Here is a 21,934-nt window from a genome sequence, read left to right as displayed (position 1 = left end):
ACTGGCTACGGCTTCAGCGGCGCTGAAGTGAAGCGGCGACGCTAGGAGAACCATAAATCTTCATATAGAGGCTGTTTTGATTAATGCAGCCGAGTCGAGCTAGGGGGCTGGACCTATCCCATTACGCCCTAATGGAAGATGGAGCGCCGCTGTCTCCACCACTAGGCCCCTGTCATTTGTTCCACTTTGCAGTCCATTTGGCCGAGAGACTACAAGCCACTCCATCAAAAATATTTTCAGAGTTAATTTCCGCCCGCTTAATTCGCCTTGATTCGGATTGCGTATCGAATGGCAGGATCGATTTTCGCCTGGCGTCTAAATTAAATAAAAGAGGGGGGTATACTTTAAGACCGCGTTTTCTTTCTTTTCTCTTTTCCATTCTTTCTCTCCCTCTTTTCCAGCAATCCTTCACTTTAGTCCATCTCATTCTTTTTCCCTTGTTGCATCTCATTTCCCTCTCTCCTTTGGCTGTTATAGATATTATAGGGGGTGGGGCATGACAGTGTATTACACATAATCCGAGATCGAGGGAAAGACATTTGGAATGGGGTGATAGATATAGGCTATGGATCTTTCCAGAAACTGTAAACTGGTATTTCAAGCAGGACAAAATCAAAAAGATGTTTTAAATTGGAACATGCAATACTCCCCAACTTGTCCAAATTATACGGGGTCGATTTTTTTTAAGGAATGCTTATAGAAAAGTTTGTTATGCAAATGCATATTTAGATAAAATAATGATAAAGCATATTTCATCATGCGGTTTGCAATGCTACCTCCGCTAGTTCTATATAACCATATTAAAACGGGTTATTTCAAACAGATATAGGCTATTCATTGAAAGGGATTCATTATCGCCATTTCGTTAGCACATTGCGCGCTAGTTCTATAAAAACCATATTAAAACGGGTTATTTTAAACAGAATATATGGCTATTCATTGGAAGGAGGGGGGGGGGGGGGGTCGCGATGTCAAAATTAGAGTAACCTATTCATAATTTAATTGGAACAATAATTATTCTTGGATAACAGATCAAAGAGAGAAAAAAACGTGTAGGCTATTGTAGGCTACATGTTTTGAAGACATGGAAAAAATAATAAAGAAAAAAGTCGCCAAAAGAAATGGAGAGAAGGGAAAAAAGCGCGGTGACAAATTGGTCGAGTGTGTCGCGAATTCCCTTTTAGATTTAAAGCCGCATGTAGCCCATCGTCATATCTTTCCAGAGTAATTTATTTTCCCATTTCTCTCTCTTCCTCAGCCCCTCTCTGTGAATTTATCTGTTGGCCCCCGCGCGTGCTCCAGTCACGTGCGAGTGAAGAGGGGAGGAAAGTCAATAAAAGTCTCCAGCGACAACTGTTTCCCCCCTTGGGCTCTTGCACTTCTGTACTCTTTCTTTTCCTTATTTGTTTCTATTTGTTTATCGTCAGAAACCCTCTCTACAATTTCTTTAGACTCTTACAGACCAATTGGTAAAAATAACATTGAATATAGGGATTCATATATAGGATTAATAATATTACAAATGTCAGAAACACTATTTTCATTCAAATAAAAATGTATGGGACATTTGGGCAAGTTTTCGTCAAAAGCCAAAGTACATTCAACATAATTATGCTGAAACAATTGATCAGTTGATCCTATAACTAAACACCAAATCCCTTCACAGCTGGATCGTTTAAACACACAAAGTAGCCAAAATGTTGAATTATCTGGTACATCTTCCCTGACAAACGTTGACCGTATCTAAGGGCTTGTCAGTGAAACATGAGGTGTTTCAAACCCCATGAAACTACAACAAGGTTTGACTTTGCAGCCACCCCATGGAGACAAAGACGATGGTTAAGACAAACCCAGATGTGACCATATCGACTCGTTTCAGGCCACCAATATACTCTCTCTATCTAAGTCCACACATCAGTTATTGTCTGATTCTTGAGAAAAATGCCCCAACCCAGAATAATGAATAAATACACAACGTACACAGTCAACAGGCCTCTGGTAAGATACACACTGTGTCAATATTAATCTCACTGACAGAAGATCGAAATATAGCAACTGTCACACATCATCTTTCCTCTCTCCTGTCTCTCCATGGAGTGGGGGTTCAGACAGAAAAAGAGTGTGAGAGAAATAGTGAGAAAGATACAAAACATGAAAAAGAGAGAAAAGCCGAAATGTGGTCAACACAGAAAGTAGGAGAGACGGAAAGAGATGTAGGTATTTAAACAGGAGGGAAATTAACACAGCAAAAAAAAAGAACAGCACTAGGAATTTTAACATGCTAAGAGCTAACTGAGGTGTTGGAGATAAAAAAGGGGGGAAAGAAGGAATGACGAGAGGAAAAGTGGAGAACACACAGCGAGGAAAGAGATATAGAGGGCCCACCAGGGATCGTTTTACGAGCATCCAATTGCTTTCATTGGGGCCCTACTCTCTCTGTCAATTTCCTTATCGTGGCCTTGATTTAATTTATAGACCTGCTTGAAGCCTTTCAGCTCATAACAATGTGTAGCAAGCAGTGGCATAAGTCAACAGAAACTCTGCAGTCGAACTACGAACAGCCTACAGTCCTATCATTCCTATTTCTTATCCCATCTAAGTTAAGAGTCTTCAACCTCTTTCAGCCTAGTACTCCTTGGTGGATAGAGATAGAGCAGAGACCCACGTTGCATAAACTAACAACATGAATATAGTAGGCTACCATAATCATGTACTTTAAATAATTGTATGATGTTTATTTTGTGAAGCCATTAAAATCATTCAAATTGATGGACAGAGTCATCTCTTATATTTTAATTTTTAACATTTATTTTCCACATTTACTACCAAATTGTAGTTTCTTAACTTCCTTGATCTAAATTATTAGCAGTCTGTATGTAAGTAAAAAACTATCATTTCTGTATTTGTTGCAGAATTGCATATACGCTCGATGTTTTCAATAAGCCTTGAGTGTGAAGGGGCAAAAGCTAAATGTGAAGCTATAAATATGAATACAGTCTGTCCTTTAGTCTTTGGGAATGCAGAGGTCAGATACTGACCATAACGAAGACTAGAGGGCAATGTACACGGTTCTTATTGGCAGACAATTGGCTTTGAGTTAGCAGCTATTAGTGCCAATTATGGGATATTAGTGTACTCAGGGTTAGTTCATTACAGGAGCCTTTAATTACAAGTATTCCAACCCTTTTAAAGGGTGCTATTGAAAAGGATATTATAACTACATGATATAGGCTGTGATTACTGTGCACACAAGTTAGTTTAGAATATTGCAGAATAATCTTAAATATTGTTAAGGCTCTGATCCAATAATAAATGAAATTTAAATACGGAAGTTTATTTAAAATGTAATAACCTAAAATTTAATTAAATTTAAATACAGAAATGTTTGTTGCTTCATAACAAAAATATGTGCATATATGTTGTTTAGGCTGAAATCAATAAAGTAGCTGGTGATAAACCACAATAAAATATTAATACAGTAAATAAATACACTTGTGCAGTGTTTTATAGTATCCATTTAGTGGATGGATGGATGGATGGCCCATTACATAAAAAAATGTGTGAACTTCAGTACCCAGTTCATACAGCAACACACGCAGGAATGATCATAAACTACTGTGTACTTTTACCTTTAGTGGTTTAATTAAGTTAGCGAGTGGTAGTGTCTGACTGAACCCAGGCGATAATGACTCTGAAGTCAGCATCTTAAGCTCAGTCACCTTTGGTCTCTGTGGTCAGTACCTGTGTTCAGCACTGAGGATTAAAGCCTTATCAACTGGAGCAGAGTTGTCAAGATCCACACTCACAGCCAGATTACAGGTTGTGATCCGTTAATAAGTTCATTCACTGCAGATCAAAATGAGATTTATTCATTACACCGACCCCAAGCACACCTTTCTGTCCCACTTTCTCCCTATTCTCCTATGATCTGCTCAGACCTATACAGAATTATCACAAACACTTTTGGATTTTAAGCACTTCATCTGGTCACACTGTCAGGTCTCTGCTCTCTCTTCTTCACTCACAGTATTTCAAAAGGCCTGCATCTTTTCATTCTTTAGATCCCACTCTAAACATCACGTCTGCTTGTCTTCTTTTTCCTCCCGCACTCGCTCGAGTTGTTGTGTCATTCTTGTCTTCCCCTCCTTACTCTCATCCCCTCACTCTCTTCCTCCTCGCTCAGGCCACATCGTCCCAGCCGGTTATCCCTTTTCCCGCTCTCTCTCCTTCCCTCCCGCGCTCTTTCCCTTGTGATAAATGAGGCTGTCTGTTGGGTGCAGTTCATATTTACTGAGTAGGGGAGCGCACACTGTCAGTCTCCCTCACCCTCCACATCTCTATCCCTGTGCTAAACAGACACCCAAAGCCAAAGGTTAAGATAAGAGGGTGGACTGGGGAGAAGAAGTAAGGAGGAGAAGAAAGGAGCAGTTGTGGATTGTAGATTTGGGGATATAAGGAGAGCTAGTGCTAGAAACCACACAGCAGATTAAAAGATGTGTGCAGTGACTCTAATCGAAAATGAGAAGCTCCTCATTCTGAGTTTGACAGCACTGACCTAACTCGTTTTCTGTGCTAACCAGCCTCCCCTAAGCAAAACTCACAGCATCATTTCTCCATCTTTTGTGCGCCTGAGCTTTCAGGCACATTTTGTGCACTTAATACGTGCCAAGAAAGTACCATGACCAAAAGAAGAAGAAAAAAAAACTAAAATACACAGTTTCATCTACGCCTACATAAACCATCCCTCACGCACGGCTTGTGTTGTTCGCAGGGAGTGGAAAGTGGTGATTTGACCTCTGTTGTAACCCTTTCATGAATGAGAGAAGTGGATTTGGGCTTGGCTGAGCCCAATGGGACACAGACGCAGCCGCCCTAAAGCCCCCTGAAGACCCCGAAAGCCGGCAGCTCTTCCCACACACTGACCTCTGAGGCCAACAAGCACCAAAACCACTGCAGCGAGACGACATTGTGACACCGGCACACCAAAGCCAACAATGTGTTCCTTCAGCAAATTGACAAGAGTATTGAGAGAAAATATGGAGAAAATTGGATTGTTGGAATTACATATAAAAAAAAATTGGAGATAGGAAAAAAAATGTGCAAGAGGGCTCTTATTTAATTCAACATTGAAGTAATTCAATTTCAGATTATTCTAGAGATGGTCAGTCAGAAAAAAAGCCTGTAAATAAGGGTATTAGAGTTTCAGCACTGACCGTTGATGGAGCATTTTACAAAAGAACATAGGTCATACATAAAAGAGGTTAAAGATCAAACTATGATCTCAGGAAATAAGTCAACACATTTGTTAGCATAGAATGTGGCGAACTAAAGGCTGGACTACACTAAATGACTTTTGCACAGATTTTCACCCTGATTTGTCTAGTTGCTGAAAGTCTGCAGATTTTGGGCAGTCGGAAAATCGCGTAGTGTTTCATGGGCACAGACTTTTTGCTTCAGATCTTAAAATCTCTTCAGATTTTAAAAGTCATGTAGTTTCCGTTTCCAGCCTTAAAGTTGGCATGAAACGGAAGTTTGAAATAGTATTTTATTTCATATTGTGATATGTATATGAAAAACGTAGGGTGGGACATGATTTCGTCTATCAGGAATGAACTGGATCATTATTGTGGTTTGCTATTGCTGTGATCTCATTTGAGTGACAGGTTGTCCCGCCCTCGCGCCAGTAAACAAGTCATCAGAGATGAGATGTCACTGCAAGAGGGAGGGGAGGGGGGGGGGGGGGTTATTTTGATTAAAGATTACGAGATTATAATTTTTTTTTAAATACTGATGTGCAAATAAATCATTTAGGCTATAATAAAAATACGTAAATATTCTATAAAAAGAATCTATTTTGATTTCATGGTGACTTTAAGAGGGTCACATAAACAGCAGTCTTGCCTTTAAAAACGCGAGAAACGCAGCGCAACAAAAAGAAAAAGAAAAGTCGGCTCCTTAAAACCCTCATTTGGGAGACCTCGAAATGTGGGTATCTGTCTCGAAAAATCCACGAGTCGCACCAGCCAAAGAGGTCCGTCTAGCGCTTGTTTACATACAAAAATATGTAAAAGCAGCACAGCGGAACACAAATTCTGTGTGGAAAGTTTGATTTCATAATCACAATTTGACACGGAGACAAGGGAGTAGCGCAAACAGAATTAAATGTTACGCATTAGAAGCCGTTATGCTTTTTCACTTGTTTGTGTGAAATAACCCAGGAGGCTGTCTCGCTGTGTGAAGTGTGAGAAACACAGGAGACAGATGGCACCGAAGCACATCCTAATTCCCAAAAGCACGCATTGACAGATATCTATTTCCCCCTGGTGCCCCAAAGGAGGAACTGCTACCAAATTGAAATGCTTGTTGCAATTTATAAAAATGTACAGTTTCTATTGAGGGACTTACATAGCCAGTACCATTCAAAAGCAATATTTTTGGAGAGTGTATTCAAAAACTCAAAAATGTTACCCATGTTACAGTCTCCAATGGTCATTTCTCTCCGTACCCTGTAAGACAAGAAAATCATGTGAGGGGGGAAAAAACCTGTCACATAATCTGTCTCAATTTTCAAAATCTATTAATTTTGTGCGTGGCTCACCTCCCTATCACCCGATCTTTAGGAGCCGTGCTTGTTCTGACAACTATTATTATACTACAGCAACAGAGAGAATTAAAACACGCTCCCTTCCATACATCTCCCTGACCCTCCTCTCAGACAAGAGGCTTGCTAAATGAAAAATGGACATGCTTTAAGAAGTATTGATTCCAGCTTTAAACAAAGGTAGACTCAATATTATTTAGCCCTAAATACATCTTTGTTATCTGTGTTGGTGCACCAGTCACGCTGTTGTCCTCGTAATCGCAGACATAAAAATAATAGGGCTATTCCCCCAACATTGACTGAAGCAGACCTGTTCGGGCCCTTTGACCAAGTGATCCATCTATTGGCTTTAAGCGTTTGCACAGACTGCGACAATGCTTTGGTAGTTTCTGCACAAGCTGAGAAGGAAAGACAAAAAGACAATGTTTTAGACAAAATGGCCATGGTTAGGATATTGTATTTTACTCTTTATTTAAGATAAGACGAATACAGTTTCAGATGCACAGTTCAAGCCAATACAATGACGAAACCACTGAGTAAATTTTAGCGAACAGTCACAAGTCATATATTTCTAAATTAGCAGAAAAATCATGAACTTATATCATAGAGCTTCATACTGATTTTTATATTACATCAGTATGACCAAGTTATCAGTGCTTCAGGCCATAAACTCATCTTAACTAGCCACAATAATAATTATTAAATTATCTTACATTTGAAATACTTTGGCATTGAACAGTAACAATAAATGGAAGGATTTTAGGATCAACTACAACAATAGACTGTAAAATAACCAACTCATTACAGTATTTACTTGATGAAAATCCAACACACAAAGGTAGATATACAGTGCCCTCCATAAAGCATTAGGATAGTAAAGACAAAATTGCTTTTTTGCTTTACACAAGGCATCTGAACATATTAAAAGATGAATACGAGGCAAAAGTGCATAATGTCACTTTTATATTAACACAACTGCTTTTACACTTAGTTGGCAACAACATGTGCCTCATTCATCTTTTAATCATATTTTCAGATCACTCGAGTGTTGAGCAAAAAGAGTAATTTTGACCTCAATTTATACATGATGCAGCCTTTAAATGCTTCCATTATTATTATGCCACAGCAGTTTTTTTTTTAAATATATATATCCTTGTTCATTATTATGAACCAACAGTGTCTTCAAATGGTTAAATATGAACTTTAAATAATTTTACAATTTCATCTACAGTGCTGCCAACACCTTTAAATAGATACATTGAAGCCAAAGCACTGTTTTTCTGGTTCTTTTTTTCCCGACTTAATTCCCAAACTAACAAAAATAAATGTAAGGCATTAATTCTATTCATTTAATGTCTCCAATGGAGTTGAGCATGCAAAATAACTATATGCTAAACCTTTAAAGGAATAGTTCACCCAAAAATGAAAATTCTGTCATTCTTTACTCACCCTCATGTCATTCCAAACCTGTATGAATTTCTATTTCTGCTGAACACAAAATAAGATATTTTGAAGAATGTCAGTAACCAAACAGTTGATGGGTCCCATTGACTTCCATAATCAATGGAGCCCATCAACTGTTTGGTTACATATAATCTTCAAAATCTCTACTTTTGTGTTCAACAGAAATAGAAATTCATACAGGTTTGGAACAACTTGAGGGTGAGAATTTTCATTTTCGGGTGATCTATCCCTTTAAGGGCAGTCCAGAAAGGAAGATTATGCACCTGGATTCAGATACTTTTAAGAAGTAAACTAATTTCCAATTCATCAATAAACACCCAATCCATTTCCCCAAATGAAACAGAAGTGGTGCAGTCTCCTTATCCTCATATATGCTTTTCCATGTGTTGAGAAAGATGGTGTGAGCGAGTGAAGGTGCGGAGACACCGCGGGCAGCTGTAAGGCCTCTCGCCCGTGTGCGTTTGCTTGTGTAACTTCAGGTGCTGGGGCAGAAGAAAACTTTTCCCGCACTCCGTACACTTGTAGGGTCTGTGGCCCGTGTGGCTGCGCCTGTGTTTGCTGAGGTCGCCTGAGTTGTTGAAGCGACGGTCGCAGTCAGAACAGGCGTAGGGTTTTTCCCCCGTGTGTCTCCTCATGTGTTTGGTCAAATCGCCGGATTGGGCGTAGCTGGAGCCGCACTGCTCGCAGCGGTATGGTTTCTCGCCAGTGTGCGTGCGCATGTGGTTCTTCAGGTGTTGGATACGGACGAAACGCTTGCTGCAGACGTTACAGTAGTACGGCCGCTCGCCCGTGTGAATGCGCAGGTGTTTCTTGAGCACGTCCTCCCGTGTAAATGTCTTTGTGCACTCTCTGCACTGCAGCATTCGCTCGGAGTTGTGCGCTCTTTGGTGGACCTTCACGTACCTCAGAGCAGAGAATGTTTTGCCGCAGTCGGGGCACGGAAATGTTTTTTCTTTGGAGTGAACGTCTTGGTGGATCCGAAGCGTCGATCGGTGGCTGAAACTCATCCCGCATTGGGGGCACTGGTACGGCCTTTCTCCCGTGTGGGTTCGCAGATGGCATCTAAGGTGGCCCATCCTGGCGAACTCTTTATCGCATTCGGGGCACTTGAACGGCCGGATCCCTGTGTGGATGACTTTGTGCTTCCGCAGGCTCCCCATATCAATGAACCTACGGCCGCAGTCTCCGCAGACGCACGGCTTCTCGCCCGTGTGAGTACGTTTGTGTATCGTCAGACATTGAAGCGTGGAGCAGTTCTTTCCACAATCTCGGCACAAGTAGCCACGGTCCGTGCAAATGGGTTCGTCGACACCCACTGTGGGTTTCTTCTCGTCCTCTTCGTGGCAGTGATGTGGTCCGAGACCCCAGACTCCGGCAAAGCTTTTCCCGCATGCGGCACAGCTAATATGTCCATCTTTACACACCGTGGCTAAGCCATGGCATCGGCGGCAGTGGTTTTGCAGGTTACCGATGTAATCGAAGCTCCGATCACACTGCGGGCAGGTGTAACGCTTTCGGGTGGGTTTGGGCGTGGGAAGGTGGGCCTTGCGCATGTGGGTCTCCAGCTGCCTCTGAGAGAAGAACCGATAGTGACATGACGAGCAGCTGAGCATCCCAGAGGATATTTTAGAGCAGTTGTAGACTTTGTGTTTTTTTACCCAAGCCAGATATTCACCTTGATGGCACCATTTGAGGTGTTTGTCCAGGTAGGTAAACTCAGTGAAAGTCACAGTGCAATGGGGGCAAGGAAAAATCAGAGAGGAAGAAGCTGTGAAGGGAAAAAGAGACAGAAAAAAGAACTCGAAAGTCAAATGCCAAGTCTTCTTAGGTTTAGGTTATGATCTCAAATCAATTAACAGGCAGTGTTATTAATATTAATGAAAACAACAACAAAAACATAGACTGAAATCAACGCATATATGACTGGAAGAACTGAAACTAAATCTAAAATAGCACTACATTTTTTGTCTATATTTTTTAAATAAATGTTACATTTATTTATTTTTATTCATCATTATCCAATTATTGTTTAACTTCATTATAAAAAGTTTATACAGTCGGTATACATTTTTGACACGGGGCAAATTGTATAACCCACCTTCATTAAACCATATGTCACTAACAGGAAGGGTTCACTGTCAGAAACTCAATGAAAATGTAGATTGAAATAAAAACTTGCATAATTGAAGGAACTGAAAATAAATTAAAATGCATCCATTAACTTTTATTTAAAAAATAAAATCTAAATAAAATGTAAATTTCGGTAATAATCAATTGTTATTTAATTTCATTATATCAAATTAAATATTTACATTATTAGCATAAAAATACTAAAATAATTAAAATACTAAATAAAAAAACAGATAAGCTCTAAAAAACACTTGAAGAACATTAAACTATACTATCACCCAAACTAAACTAAAACGAAAGGACAAAAAAAAGAAAAAAAAAAAAAAAAAAAAGACGCATGTCTCCACATTTTGTACATTTTTGTAAATTATAAGACCAGGGCTTATTAAATAAATCAATTACCTGTGTTTTTCTCCAGGCCAGAAGCACCCACAGAGATTTCATCTGGTGTCTCAAGCTTCACTTCCTTCCAACTCTCATTTTCCTCCTTCACAATCAAGGCAGACTCTCTCTGCAGCACTTCATAAATGCCAGGCTCAGTTTTGACCTGAAAACTGGGTGGGTTTAAGGGGACATAGTCCGGTTCTGTCTTTGGAACGAATGCTCTGAAAGCAGGAGGATGAGGCTGTTGCTTCTGTTGTTCAGATGACACCGTTAGGACTCCCAAAGCCTCCAGCTCTTCTTGTTCTAGTCTCATCTGTGTGACCTCAGTGTCATTAGATGTTTTGGTTTTATCCATGTCGATACTGATGCCATCACTATTTGATGGCAATGGCTCTTTATCAACATTTTGCAGCTGTTTGGCTATTTTCTTTTGTCTGGATAACGTTCTTTTCTTTAACATGTTAGCTTTCATCTTCTTGTGCACAACCTAAAGAAATATTTGGGAAGGACAATAATATAGTCTATAGCTTTACTTACAAGAAATACCTGGAATAGCATAAATACTATGATATTATTACTATTATAAGTACAATTTCTTCTTTTAAATTATCACCCAAACGGATAGGTTGATGTTTCTGTTCTCCAATCTCAAATTCCAGTAGGAAGTAAAGCATCTGGATTTGAACAAAATTTAGCTGAAAAATCTATGTTTTGGAACATGGTAGCTGGTTAAAGGTGGTCTAATAGTCTGTACAAACTGGTCTGTCTGGTTTCCCATATGGCCAAGCATGTGTTTACTGGTCTCGCAGTCAAACCAGCTGAAAAGTGTGCAAGACTCCTCTAAAACCAGCCAAGAAGACTGCCTGACCAGGCTGGGACACCTACTAAAACCAGGAAACCACCTCAGGCTAGTTTATGTTTATTAGCAGGCATATTTAATCATATAGCTAATGTGACAGTGACAGTATTAGCTGGTTGCAGACATGCAGATGTAAACATGAGGGTCGTATTGACTCAAGTAAAGCACAAAATCATCTTACCGCGAATACTAAACCTTTAGTTAATCGGTTGCATTTAGACGGCAATGAAAATCCGATTGTACTGAAGATTGTGTTGGTTGTCTAAAGGATTTGGACACTGACAGCCTTTAGTGTACAGCATCCTACACCTTAAACAGGCGTCTTGTACATCCATCCACCCCTAAAATGACACCAACAACACGTCTAATTATACTAGGAGATTAGGAGTTTAGCTCTCAGGGACATAACGCAGTTTGCGATTGTGTCCAGGTCTGAAATACGTTAAAACGATACTGGTTATAGATAATATCAACGTAAAGCCAGCAACGATGATACATTTCAAAATAAGGTAAACGCGGTAGCGGTTTTCAAAATAAAAGTTCGTGAACGCTTGTTTTGTATTTATTATCTCTTAAAAAATATATTTTTAAAGACTTATTCCCAAATAAAATACATCTTAAACTTAATAAAATAAAAAATGATGATAAAAAATGCTTTGAGGTCAATTTTCACACCGTTTTCTATGCATCTAATCATAATATAACCTAATCAATATATTACAGGAAAGATCACTGTGTAAGAGACCCGATTTTAATCATACCTACAATGTTATCAAATGTGCAGTTACTGTTTTTTCTTCCACACAGCGAGTCTTTTTTTCTATAGCACATCAAATTTTTATAAGAAGAAAGTTTTAAGTCAGGAATAAAACAACACAACAAACCCTGTTAATTAATGGATGATATTTTATTATGGACAAACTGCTGTTAAGCATCAAAGGCATGTGCATCAACCACAGAAAAAGCTGCAAAAGCATTTGGAAATGACTGAATAGAACACAAAACTTTCTTTACCCTATTCAAACCTGATTTAATGACCAAATAACAAAATAACCAATTGTCAGCTGAAGATTGCTTTATCCCTTGTGCTGCAGCATCTGAGATAAACATATGGCTTCTCCTGTTATGTTTATATTATTTACATTAAATAACCATTATTTCAAATGAACACTTTTCATAGTATCTTATAATTCACCAGGACGCTTCAATTCTCAAAAAAAAAAAAAAAGACAGACAAGAAAAAAAAAAAAAAGGAAAAAAAGAGAAAATGTAACTTTCTACATCAACCTACATAAATACCAGTCAGAACACAGTGGAAAATAACAGTCCATCCTCAAAACACAAAACAACAAATAAGCAAAACAATGGTGACTCCATATAAATGGCAATACAAACGCCAAGAACCATCATACATGTTAAGAGCTAACTGTAGTATTTTCTTCTCTTTATTTTATTACCTTGTAGTTTCTCACCAGGAGCATACTATATTTTAGGTTTAAAATTTCCATTGCACTTTTTGTTCAACAGATCTCATACATCAGGCTAAAACATGACCCATCAGAATGCTGCAGCAACCCAGACTGGGCAATAAAATTGAATTGATCATCCCACTGTCCTACAAAGATTAAAGTAATATGTAATATATAATATTCAACAGTTGTTGAAACTGAAGTAGTGTAAGGAGGGAACAGAAAAAAATAGTATCCTTCATTTCCTACACAATGTGATTTTTTTTTTTTTTTTTTTTTTTTTTTTTTTACTTTTCTGCATGGGCCCTTGGTTAATCAGTTTATTCCTTCATAAAACTCACAATTGCAGCACTAAAGATTAATGGCCTAAACTCAATTAGAAATTCAGTCCTAAATTTAATACAAAACGTCTTGTCAAGGCAAAGTGAGTAAAGGCATTTCATCAATGCAAACAAAAATGACATGTAAGCTGTTGATTGACAGTCTGAAATGCATCTTCAGTCTGAATCAGTATGTATATAAAAAAGCCAATGGCTCACCATGAAACTATTGACCTATTGACTAGATTCAAATCTGTTATATTACAGGAAGCATCAATCAATCACAGCCATGACAAAATACCAGTAACAAAAGCATTACAACTACATTTTTTACAACATTTGCCCACGTTTTTTGCAGACAATCAAAGTTTTGCACATTCAAGCGGACATGTTGCACCGTCTCTTGGTTTGGATGGCAGTTCAGATTGTCACATGAAAATATAAAGCACATTGGTTCAGCTGCAAAGACAACTTTTTCACCGGTTGATATGTCATGCCGTTGTCATCGTCTTGTAGAGCTAATTTCAGTAGTGTATATATAGGACGCAGTAAAGCATGGAGATAAAAGTAGGGCATTGCATAAAGGTTGCTGCCTTAAGTCAATATAGGAGCTTGTTAGGAGTGATAAACAAGTAAACAACACTTAATTAATTACAGTATATGTACAAATCACATTTCCAATGATTTACCTTTTTTCTCTCCTGTAATAAATACACCCCTTTTGTAGCCCCAACAAAGCAAACCAAAACGAAAGGGATAGTTTACCTTGAAAATGGTCATTTACTCACCTTCATGTCATTCAAAACTTGTATGTTTTCCATTTTGGAGTGTTTTTTGTCCATACAATGAAAGTCAATGGGGTACAATTTCATTTTCTTTTGCTGTCTTTCTGTTTTTGACTTTCATTGCATGGACAAAAAAGTCATTCCTGTAACAACATAAGGGTGAGCAAATGCTGACAGAATGTTCAATTTTGGGGTAAACGGAATTCCCTTTGAAATCTCTGCAACTTCCTTTGTCCTTCCTTTTCTTGTTCATGAAAACTCCCTTGATTGTTTTTTTTTTCCTTTTCAATATCTTTCTCCCATTCATTTCCTATCTCATTACGTTCTCCTCACATGGCCATGGTGGTTAGATGCTGGTGGCCCAGCAAGCCTTTTCGCCCCCCCCCAGCACCAGGGTGCGTTCCTGCTCCACCATGTCCACAGTACTCCTGCAAATTCTGTCGCAAAGTGACGAGCGCCGAACCCAAGCAGGCCCGGTTGGGTGCAAGGATGCCTCCTGGCAGCTGTATGAGCACAGTGGCCACCCCTGCCATCCCGTCGTCTGTGGGCTCCAGAGTGATTGGTCCGACTTTGAAGGACGAGTACGAAAAACCCATGAGTTGAGAAAGGAAGGGGTCGGAGCGGCAGAAATGCTGGTAGCTGCCATGCGAGGACGGATGATGGTGGTGGTGATGCGAGGTCGGGTTGGCCGTAGAGCTGGGCGCATAGTGGTGAGTGTTCAGGTAGTGCAGGGGAAGGTGCTGTCCGTTGGTGCCTCCACTCAAAGCGAGATGGTGGTGGTGGTGGAGGTGAATGGTAGTGCCTGTGCTAGGGTCGTGTTTGTAGGACAAAGCCCCAGGTCGTCCCCTCTGGCCCATCACCATGCCACCAAGCTTGCCTGTCCGGACCTGGGCCAGGGATACGGCGCTGCCCCCTCCGGCAGAGGGCAAGTAAACCAGCTGCGGCTCCTCAGGCTCCAGAAAGACGGTGAGTTTGGCGAATGGACGAGAGGCCATCTTGGTCATCTCTTGAATGTGGCGTCGCTGCTCTCGGCGGAAGTCTAAGAACTGCTTGACTTTCCAGAGTAGCACGCAGACGGACAGGAAGAGGAAGAAGCAGGAGAAGAAGACAGAGAAAAAGACAAAGAGGTCAATGTGGGCCTGGTCCTGTCGTAGAAAGAGGAGACCTTGAGACTCTCCGTTATGGGTCTCTGTGCCCACACCACGTAGGGCGATATAGAAACGGCTGGACTTGAGCGAGTGCACTTCGTGCGGGAAGGTGATGACAACGCGGTCCCGTACACTGCGTACGATTAATACCGTCTGTGGCTTCCACACGGTGATGTAGGTTATGAGACCTTCGGTTCGTTCTTCCCGCACCTCACGATCTGTACCTTGTGACTTTGTAGACTGCAGAGTGCCGAGTAATGCCGACGAGGAGTTCGCAAACACCTTCATGGGCGACGGTGGTGCGAGAGGAACCTCCTTTTCTCCCCGTGAAGCGGTCGCAGAGGTAGCCTCGTCCTCAATCTTGATGGTATGCACGCCGGTCTGGCGGTCTACCTCCACAATGAAGGTGTCATGCGAGTTGGATACGTAGACCTCGACCTCTCCAAATGTAACGTCAATGGTGACACGGATATCCACGTTAGTGAACTTGGGCTGGGCAGAAAAGAACACTGTGCGGCCCATGAGCAGATTGCGGATGTTGGGCTCATGGAAGCAGTTGACCTGTGACGTGGGATCGAAGCAGCACTCACTGTCCACGTTGAACTGCCGGTAGCACTGCCGCCCATTTACTGGATTGCCATTGAATGAATCTTTGCACTTGGCGCACTATAAGCACAAATAGGATTAATGCATGTCTTATTTGTGAAATACAGAATAAAATGTAATTGGTTGTAATGAATTGGCCATTACCTGTTGTCTGTAACACTCTTTGCGGTCATTCTGTGGGCTGCTCAGACAGGATGAAGTTTCTGTGTTGTTCTGACAAGGACAGCCAGTGCCATCATGTTCATTACAGGTGTCTGCATGGGCATTACACTGACATCTACAAGCAAGCAATAGAAAAAAAATGGAAGTCTAACTGGATCAGAAACTTTGTATTTTTTACAAAGTGACTTTTAAAAAGCTTAAGATTGAGTCATTCTCTTATCTCTAACATGGTAGACAACTGCCAACTTTTTTTTTAATTCTCTGTAAACATGCGCTAACTTTTGGCAGTCAAATTAAATAATAGCACCTTTCACACAGAGGTTTTACTTGTAAATTACCAGTAAATTACCATTAAGAGATTGTGTGAACAGGACCTTTTCAAAAATACCGGTAAATCAGTTCTGGCAATTTCCCGGTATGAGAAGTTGTAACATTACCAGTAAATTGCTGGTATGATGCTGTGTGTGAACAAAGAATGAAGATTACCAGTATGAGCACATGAGGTCAGAATGCGCTGACGTAAAAAGGTTGCTTTAGGCCAATCATAAAGCTCTGGTGGATGAAGAAAACACCTCAGTATTTAAAGGTAATTTCCAATGATTGACATCAAGAGTTTACCGGTATTTTAGTACTGATGTGTGAATGGTATCTTACCAGTAAAAAGACTGAATGCCATTGCTTGTGTGAACAGCATATTTGTGTATTTAATGGGAAAAATGTTCTGTAATTTACTGGGATTGCTGTGTGAAAGGGGCTAATGAGTCAAGGGATATGCTTAAAAATCATAAAAGACAATGTTTCCAAGTCGAGAGCATTGCAACACAGTTTACTGTAGTTTTACTGCACATTTAAAAAGTCTAAACATCCTTTCAGGTTTTCTATGCCTACAACAACAACAAAAATCTGCATACATTGCACATTATATATAGTGCATTCTACTTTCTCACAAGAATACAAGCATGACAAATATCTAATGAAATATAAGAGAACAATAACAGACAATGCTAATTTTCTGATCCACTCACTTCTCACACTTCCCTTGCAGCAGGAAGTAGCCACTGAGGCAGCTCTCACACTTATCCCCGACACTGTTGTTCTGACAGCTCACACACACAGCATTGTCTTCAGTAGGGCCCTCTGTTGCCCATTGTTCAATCTAAGAAGCATAAGTATACAAAGAAGGACTCAGGCCCTGCAACAAAACTTCATCAACTGCATACAGAGAGAACAGATCTCCTAAACACTGCTTACGCTGTCACGGTCCAGTGGATAGTCTTTGGGATTTTCCACTGCCCTCCGATGCTCGTCTTTGGACAGACATACATCACTGTTCCCTCTGCAGAACTCGCGACATGGGCGACACATCCCACCTCCCACTGCTGAGCCCACAAACAAGGGCTTACACTTTTCACAGTGCTGACCCTAATAAGAAAAAAAGACTTTTATTCAGCAATGGCAAATTAAATTGATAAAAAGTAACAGTAAAGACATTTAAATTGTTACAAATGATTTCTATTAATCAAAGAACCCTTAAAAAAAACGCAAAAATATTAAGCAGCACAACTACTTTTAACTGTAAATCAGTGTATTAGAATGATTTCTGAAGGATCATGTGACACTGGAGTAATGACTGCTAAAAACGTAGTTTTGCCAACACAGGAATAAATTATACATTTTAAAATATATTCAATTAGAAAATATTTTAAATTGTAATAATATTTCATAATATTACTGCTTTACAGTATTTTTGATCAAATAAATTCAGCATTGATGACTGTAAGTGTTCTTTCAACATGAAAAAAAAACCTTACCAACCCCAAACTTTTGTATGATTATGTAAAACGAAAGGCAATAATTCTTATAAGGATCTACTCATGGCAACAACAAAAAAAAACACCAGCAACAAAACCCCACTTGAACCTTCTTATTACCTTTGTGTTATTCTTGCACTCTAGACAGGTGTCCAGCTGAGAGATGCTTTTACAGTTACTGTGTTTGTTACAGCGGCACTGAGAGGAGCAGTTTTCCCCGACAAACCCAAAGTGACACTGACAGACTCCTGGAAACACACAGGTCCCATTAACACAGCCTTGAGCGCACACTGGCTCACACTGACCCGACACACTGAGAAAAAGAGAGAGAGGAAAACATACATTAACTACTCAACCGCTGGAAGGTCAATGATTCTGTTTGAGAATGAAAGCTGTTAAAAATACCTGCTTAGTACGTAGCCCTGTCTGCATGTGCAGTGGTAGCCTTCAGGCTGATCATGGCAGTCTTGAGTGATATTACAGTGGTGATGTCCATTGGCACACTCGTCCTCCTCTGGGCAGTGCAGGAAGGACCAGCTACTGTTCCACTGTGGGCACAGAGGCTCACTCACGCCTGCAGAGTAGGAAGACAATTAAGTTTTAATCCCATAGAAAAATAGATAAACGAGTGAAATAGGTGGGGTGTAACAATTCAGAAGCTGTCTAGAGAGGGATGTTGGGTCTAAATATAGTGCAAAAGTCAGTTTCTGGAAGTAAAAGAAACAGTTGCCCCAAATGTTGTGGTTTAGCTCTTAGCTGGTTGGTTTGGTTTGTAGCTTCTAACTCTTTAAAAAAAAAAAAACTTTGTTAAAAATCCCAATGGGGAAAATACCAAGGCTGCTGAAAAAGTGGGCAACTATTGAACTCTACAGATTTCTCTGGGATACTTGAGTCTTACAGGTCAATCACGACAATGAGTGCTCCAATACTTTTGTACAATGACAGCAAAACCAGGTCTCTCCCTTTCCATACCCCGGCAGGGATATTTTGATAAACTGAATACAGCAGGCCTCTAAAAGGTTTATAACTAATGAATAAATTCAGTGTCATCCATTTTTACATGATTTACAAGTTGAATCTGCAGAAAGACATGAAGACATGTACCATTTAGCCCTCCCTGAAGACAGCGTCCTGCCCCGTTACCACCACGGGCAGCACACCAGCCACACTGTGGCCTGGAAATGCATTGGGAGCACTGAGTAAGCTGGAAGCACTGGGGAGAGCAGGAATCTTCATCCGTGAGCAAACGGCCGCACTGACCCGCCTCACAGCGCAACGGAACAAAGGAGGGACTCATGCACTGGAGAAAAAAGATGACAGATGACAAGGTTGCGGGTCAAATTCCTTTTAGAAAATCATCAAGTTAGAAATAACTTTGCGAAAACATTACCTGCTGCAATGCCATGCTCCATACACAGCGCTGCCAGCCTCCATCAGAGCCACGGGAGCTTAAACAATGGTTGCAGGTTTTGATTTCATGGCAGGGTTCAGGACAAGGCATTGGTGGAGAGGACTCCACTTGCATGGGAGACACGTTAAGCAAGGCGTAGCTGAAACACGTCCAGTCGTACGTTGGATTTACGCTCAGGATACGTCTGGTCTCACCTGAACGGTTGAACCAAAAGTAAAAATATTATTATATTATTAAATATTCATTTTCTTCCGTGTGGGCCTCTGATGCGAGTTCACGAGAGCGCATGCGCGAGAACTGAGAAGATGACGCAGATGGGTCTCGATGTAGTGTTTAAAATGGTTCTAAAGTGTGCATTTCTTGGATTTCCAAATCGTGAGAAACCAACGAGAAAACGTAAAAGTGCCTTACCAATGCCACAAAATGAATGGCTTACCTTTCACACTTTCCCATCAAATGATTGCGAGCGTCATCTTCTCAGTTCTCGCGCATGCATCGTGGCGCTCTCGTGAACTCACTCAGACGTCCACACAGAAGAAAATTAATAGTTGAATAAAGTCGTTATTTTTGGGGGGTTTTGCGCACAAAAAGTATTCTCGTCGTTTATCAAGCTTGTTGATAAACTTAAGGTTGAGCAACTGTAGTCACTATTAGTCACTATATGTAGGACTATTTTACCGATGTCTTTACTAAGTTTTCTGGGCTGGCAGATGAAATCACCTAGCAGCCTATGAAGGAGTGAACCAGCTCTCAGATTTCATAAAAAAATATCTTAATTTGTGTTCCGAAGATGAACGAAAGTCTTACGGGGTTGGAACAACATGAGGATGAGTAATTACAGACAGAATTTTCCTTTTTGGGTGAACTAACCCTTTAACTACAAGCGGTTTTGCTGATATTTGTATAAAGAGACGTTTAAATCTGCAAACTTTGCATTGGCTCATTTGTTGGGGGAATGCAAAACTTTTATTTTAGTAATTAGTAAAGTTATATAATAATTGTTCCTCCCATCTCATATTTTTTCCATCAGCATGTCCCCTTAGGGGCTCCGTAGAATCACTTCTGCTCATTGTGTGGTCACTCTCACCTGTGCGTTTGAACTGGCGTGTCCACATGCATTTCCCAGAAGCTGTGCACTTGGGGCAGTCCGACGCCTCACAGCTGGTCTCAGTGCAGTTACTGGACAGGAAGATCTCTCTCTGGTTTATTCTGCAGTCATGCTCTGATGTGCAACTTACTAAGCTGCTGATACATGCTCCCTCAGGACAGTTTGTGCACCACTTACACTGCAGAGCAGGCTAAAAGATGGAGAGAATTTCATGCCATTTTTCCAATTCTAAGACTGGATTTAACTCTAAATGTTTTGAACTTTTCTTCTTGATCTTTGAAATTGTGACCATATGTACACTACAATTCAAAAGGGTTTCCTTTAGGCTTTATAAACAAACATCCTATTATGCACAAATACAGTGCCTTGCAAAAGACAGGAATAAATGTGAGCATAAAAGACAAAAACCCACCCAAAACTTTTGAATGGCAGTGTCCACTATATGATTTGTTTTTACTGAAATTAAAAGGCCTTGCCAAACCTGTTAATTAGGTACTATTTGGCTATGTAGTGTATTTACTAAATAGCTCGTCTTGAAATACTTTGGCTTGTGATGTGATGATCTTACCTGCATCGGGCTGGAAAATGTTTTAGGGTGGCGGGCCAGACACTCACTGCAAGTCTTAAGTCTGCGACACTGATCAGGAGAACGAGGAGTAGGAAAACAGGTAGACTGACCAATGGTACAACCCAATCTGTTAAAAAGAGAAAGAGAGACATCGTAATTTAGAAAAAAGTTCTGGTACCCACAATGGCCTACTGTAAATTAAGATACTACTAGTTCCTTTAATACCTTTCTGCAGTGTCCGATGAAGCACAGGTGCCTCGGCACCACACACAACTGCCAGTACTGCTGTTACAGGCCTCAGGAGTAGGCAAAAGGATGCAAGGGTCAGTGGGCAGGGAAAGAGTCAAAAGCCGCCCTAGAGTCACTCCGTTAAAACCTCCAGACAGGAACAGGCGACCACCCCACCCAGTCATCGCCAAGGAAACTGAACGGTTTACAGGTTCTCCCACCGAGGACACTAGAGAAATAGGACAAGAAAAGGCCTTAAAAAACAAAGTGAAACTTTCCCACACCATTTGAACTAGTGCTAACGAGTGTATAATTAATATACTGGATCCAGATACTTGTAACTGTTACCTGGCTGTATCCATGTGTTACAGTTGATCTGATAGAGAGAAACCGTGTTACTGTAATCCTCTTCCCCTGTCCTGCCTCCTACAATTACCATGGTGTCCTTCATTAAGGCCGCAGCATGGAAGAAACGAGAGAGAGGCTGGAGAAAAGAAAAAAAAAGAGATTAGTGTCATCTAACATTTCTAATTGTAATCTATCAACTGCTTTTACATACATCATTCTGACCTCAATTTGGCTTTATTTTACAGTTACCTTGTTTCCCTGAGAGGGGACCAGTAAGGACCAAGTAAGATTGGGGTAATAAAGACTGTAGAGTTCTCCAGAAGGTTCTACAGCTTCAACGTGAAAACGGTAACCACCAAACACGTACACAGCATCAGTCTGTTCATGATACACAGCTGAGTGGCCATAAAGACCTGAAAAGGTGAAGGACGGAAAAATTATTGAATCAATATAAAGCGGTTTCACTTCATTTTAATACTGGTGTAATAATGGCAAATACTTTTTGCCCGCTATGGGCGAATAAACTGAAGAT

The 21,934-nt window shown here is 40.4% G+C and overlaps 2 protein-coding genes across 2 annotated transcripts in view; both read right to left on the bottom strand.

Annotated features, from left to right (window-relative positions):
- Window positions 1-7,045: 7,045 nt before the first annotated feature.
- LOC307173092 (uncharacterized protein) lies at window positions 7,046-11,920 on the bottom strand. Its single transcript, XM_079895898.1, has 3 exons — window positions 11,620-11,920; window positions 10,598-11,066; window positions 7,046-9,833 (listed from the first exon to the last, which is right to left on the bottom strand). The coding sequence occupies exons 2-3, from the start codon at window positions 11,049-11,051 to the stop codon at window positions 8,431-8,433; spliced, it is 1,857 nt and encodes a 618-aa protein (XP_079752024.1). The 5' UTR covers window positions 11,052-11,066; window positions 11,620-11,920; the 3' UTR covers window positions 7,046-8,430.
- Window positions 11,921-12,327: 407 nt separating this feature from the next.
- Window positions 12,328-21,934, bottom strand: part of megf8 (multiple EGF-like-domains 8) — a 29,627-nt gene continuing 20,020 nt past the window's right edge. The window contains exons 32-44 of the mRNA XM_079895897.1: window positions 21,652-21,815; window positions 21,403-21,538; window positions 21,052-21,283; window positions 20,827-20,953; window positions 20,238-20,448; window positions 19,130-19,344; window positions 18,844-19,039; window positions 18,145-18,313; window positions 17,860-18,052; window positions 17,180-17,350; window positions 16,954-17,084; window positions 15,911-16,043; window positions 12,328-15,826 (exon numbers count right to left, since the gene is read on the bottom strand). Of these exons, the coding sequence (XP_079752023.1) occupies window positions 14,342-15,826; window positions 15,911-16,043; window positions 16,954-17,084; window positions 17,180-17,350; window positions 17,860-18,052; window positions 18,145-18,313; window positions 18,844-19,039; window positions 19,130-19,344; window positions 20,238-20,448; window positions 20,827-20,953; window positions 21,052-21,283; window positions 21,403-21,538; window positions 21,652-21,815 (3,563 nt within the window). The 3' untranslated portion in view covers window positions 12,328-14,341. The remainder of the gene's footprint in view (window positions 15,827-15,910; window positions 16,044-16,953; window positions 17,085-17,179; window positions 17,351-17,859; window positions 18,053-18,144; window positions 18,314-18,843; window positions 19,040-19,129; window positions 19,345-20,237; window positions 20,449-20,826; window positions 20,954-21,051; window positions 21,284-21,402; window positions 21,539-21,651; window positions 21,816-21,934) is intronic.

This window comes from Squalius cephalus (assembly GCF_949319135.1).
Source record: "Squalius cephalus genome assembly, chromosome: 15".
In the NCBI taxonomy this organism is placed as follows: Eukaryota; Metazoa; Chordata; class Actinopteri; order Cypriniformes; family Leuciscidae; genus Squalius; species Squalius cephalus.
The sequence above is the reverse complement of the archived record's forward strand: the minus strand, read 5'-3'. Positions and strand labels throughout refer to the sequence as shown.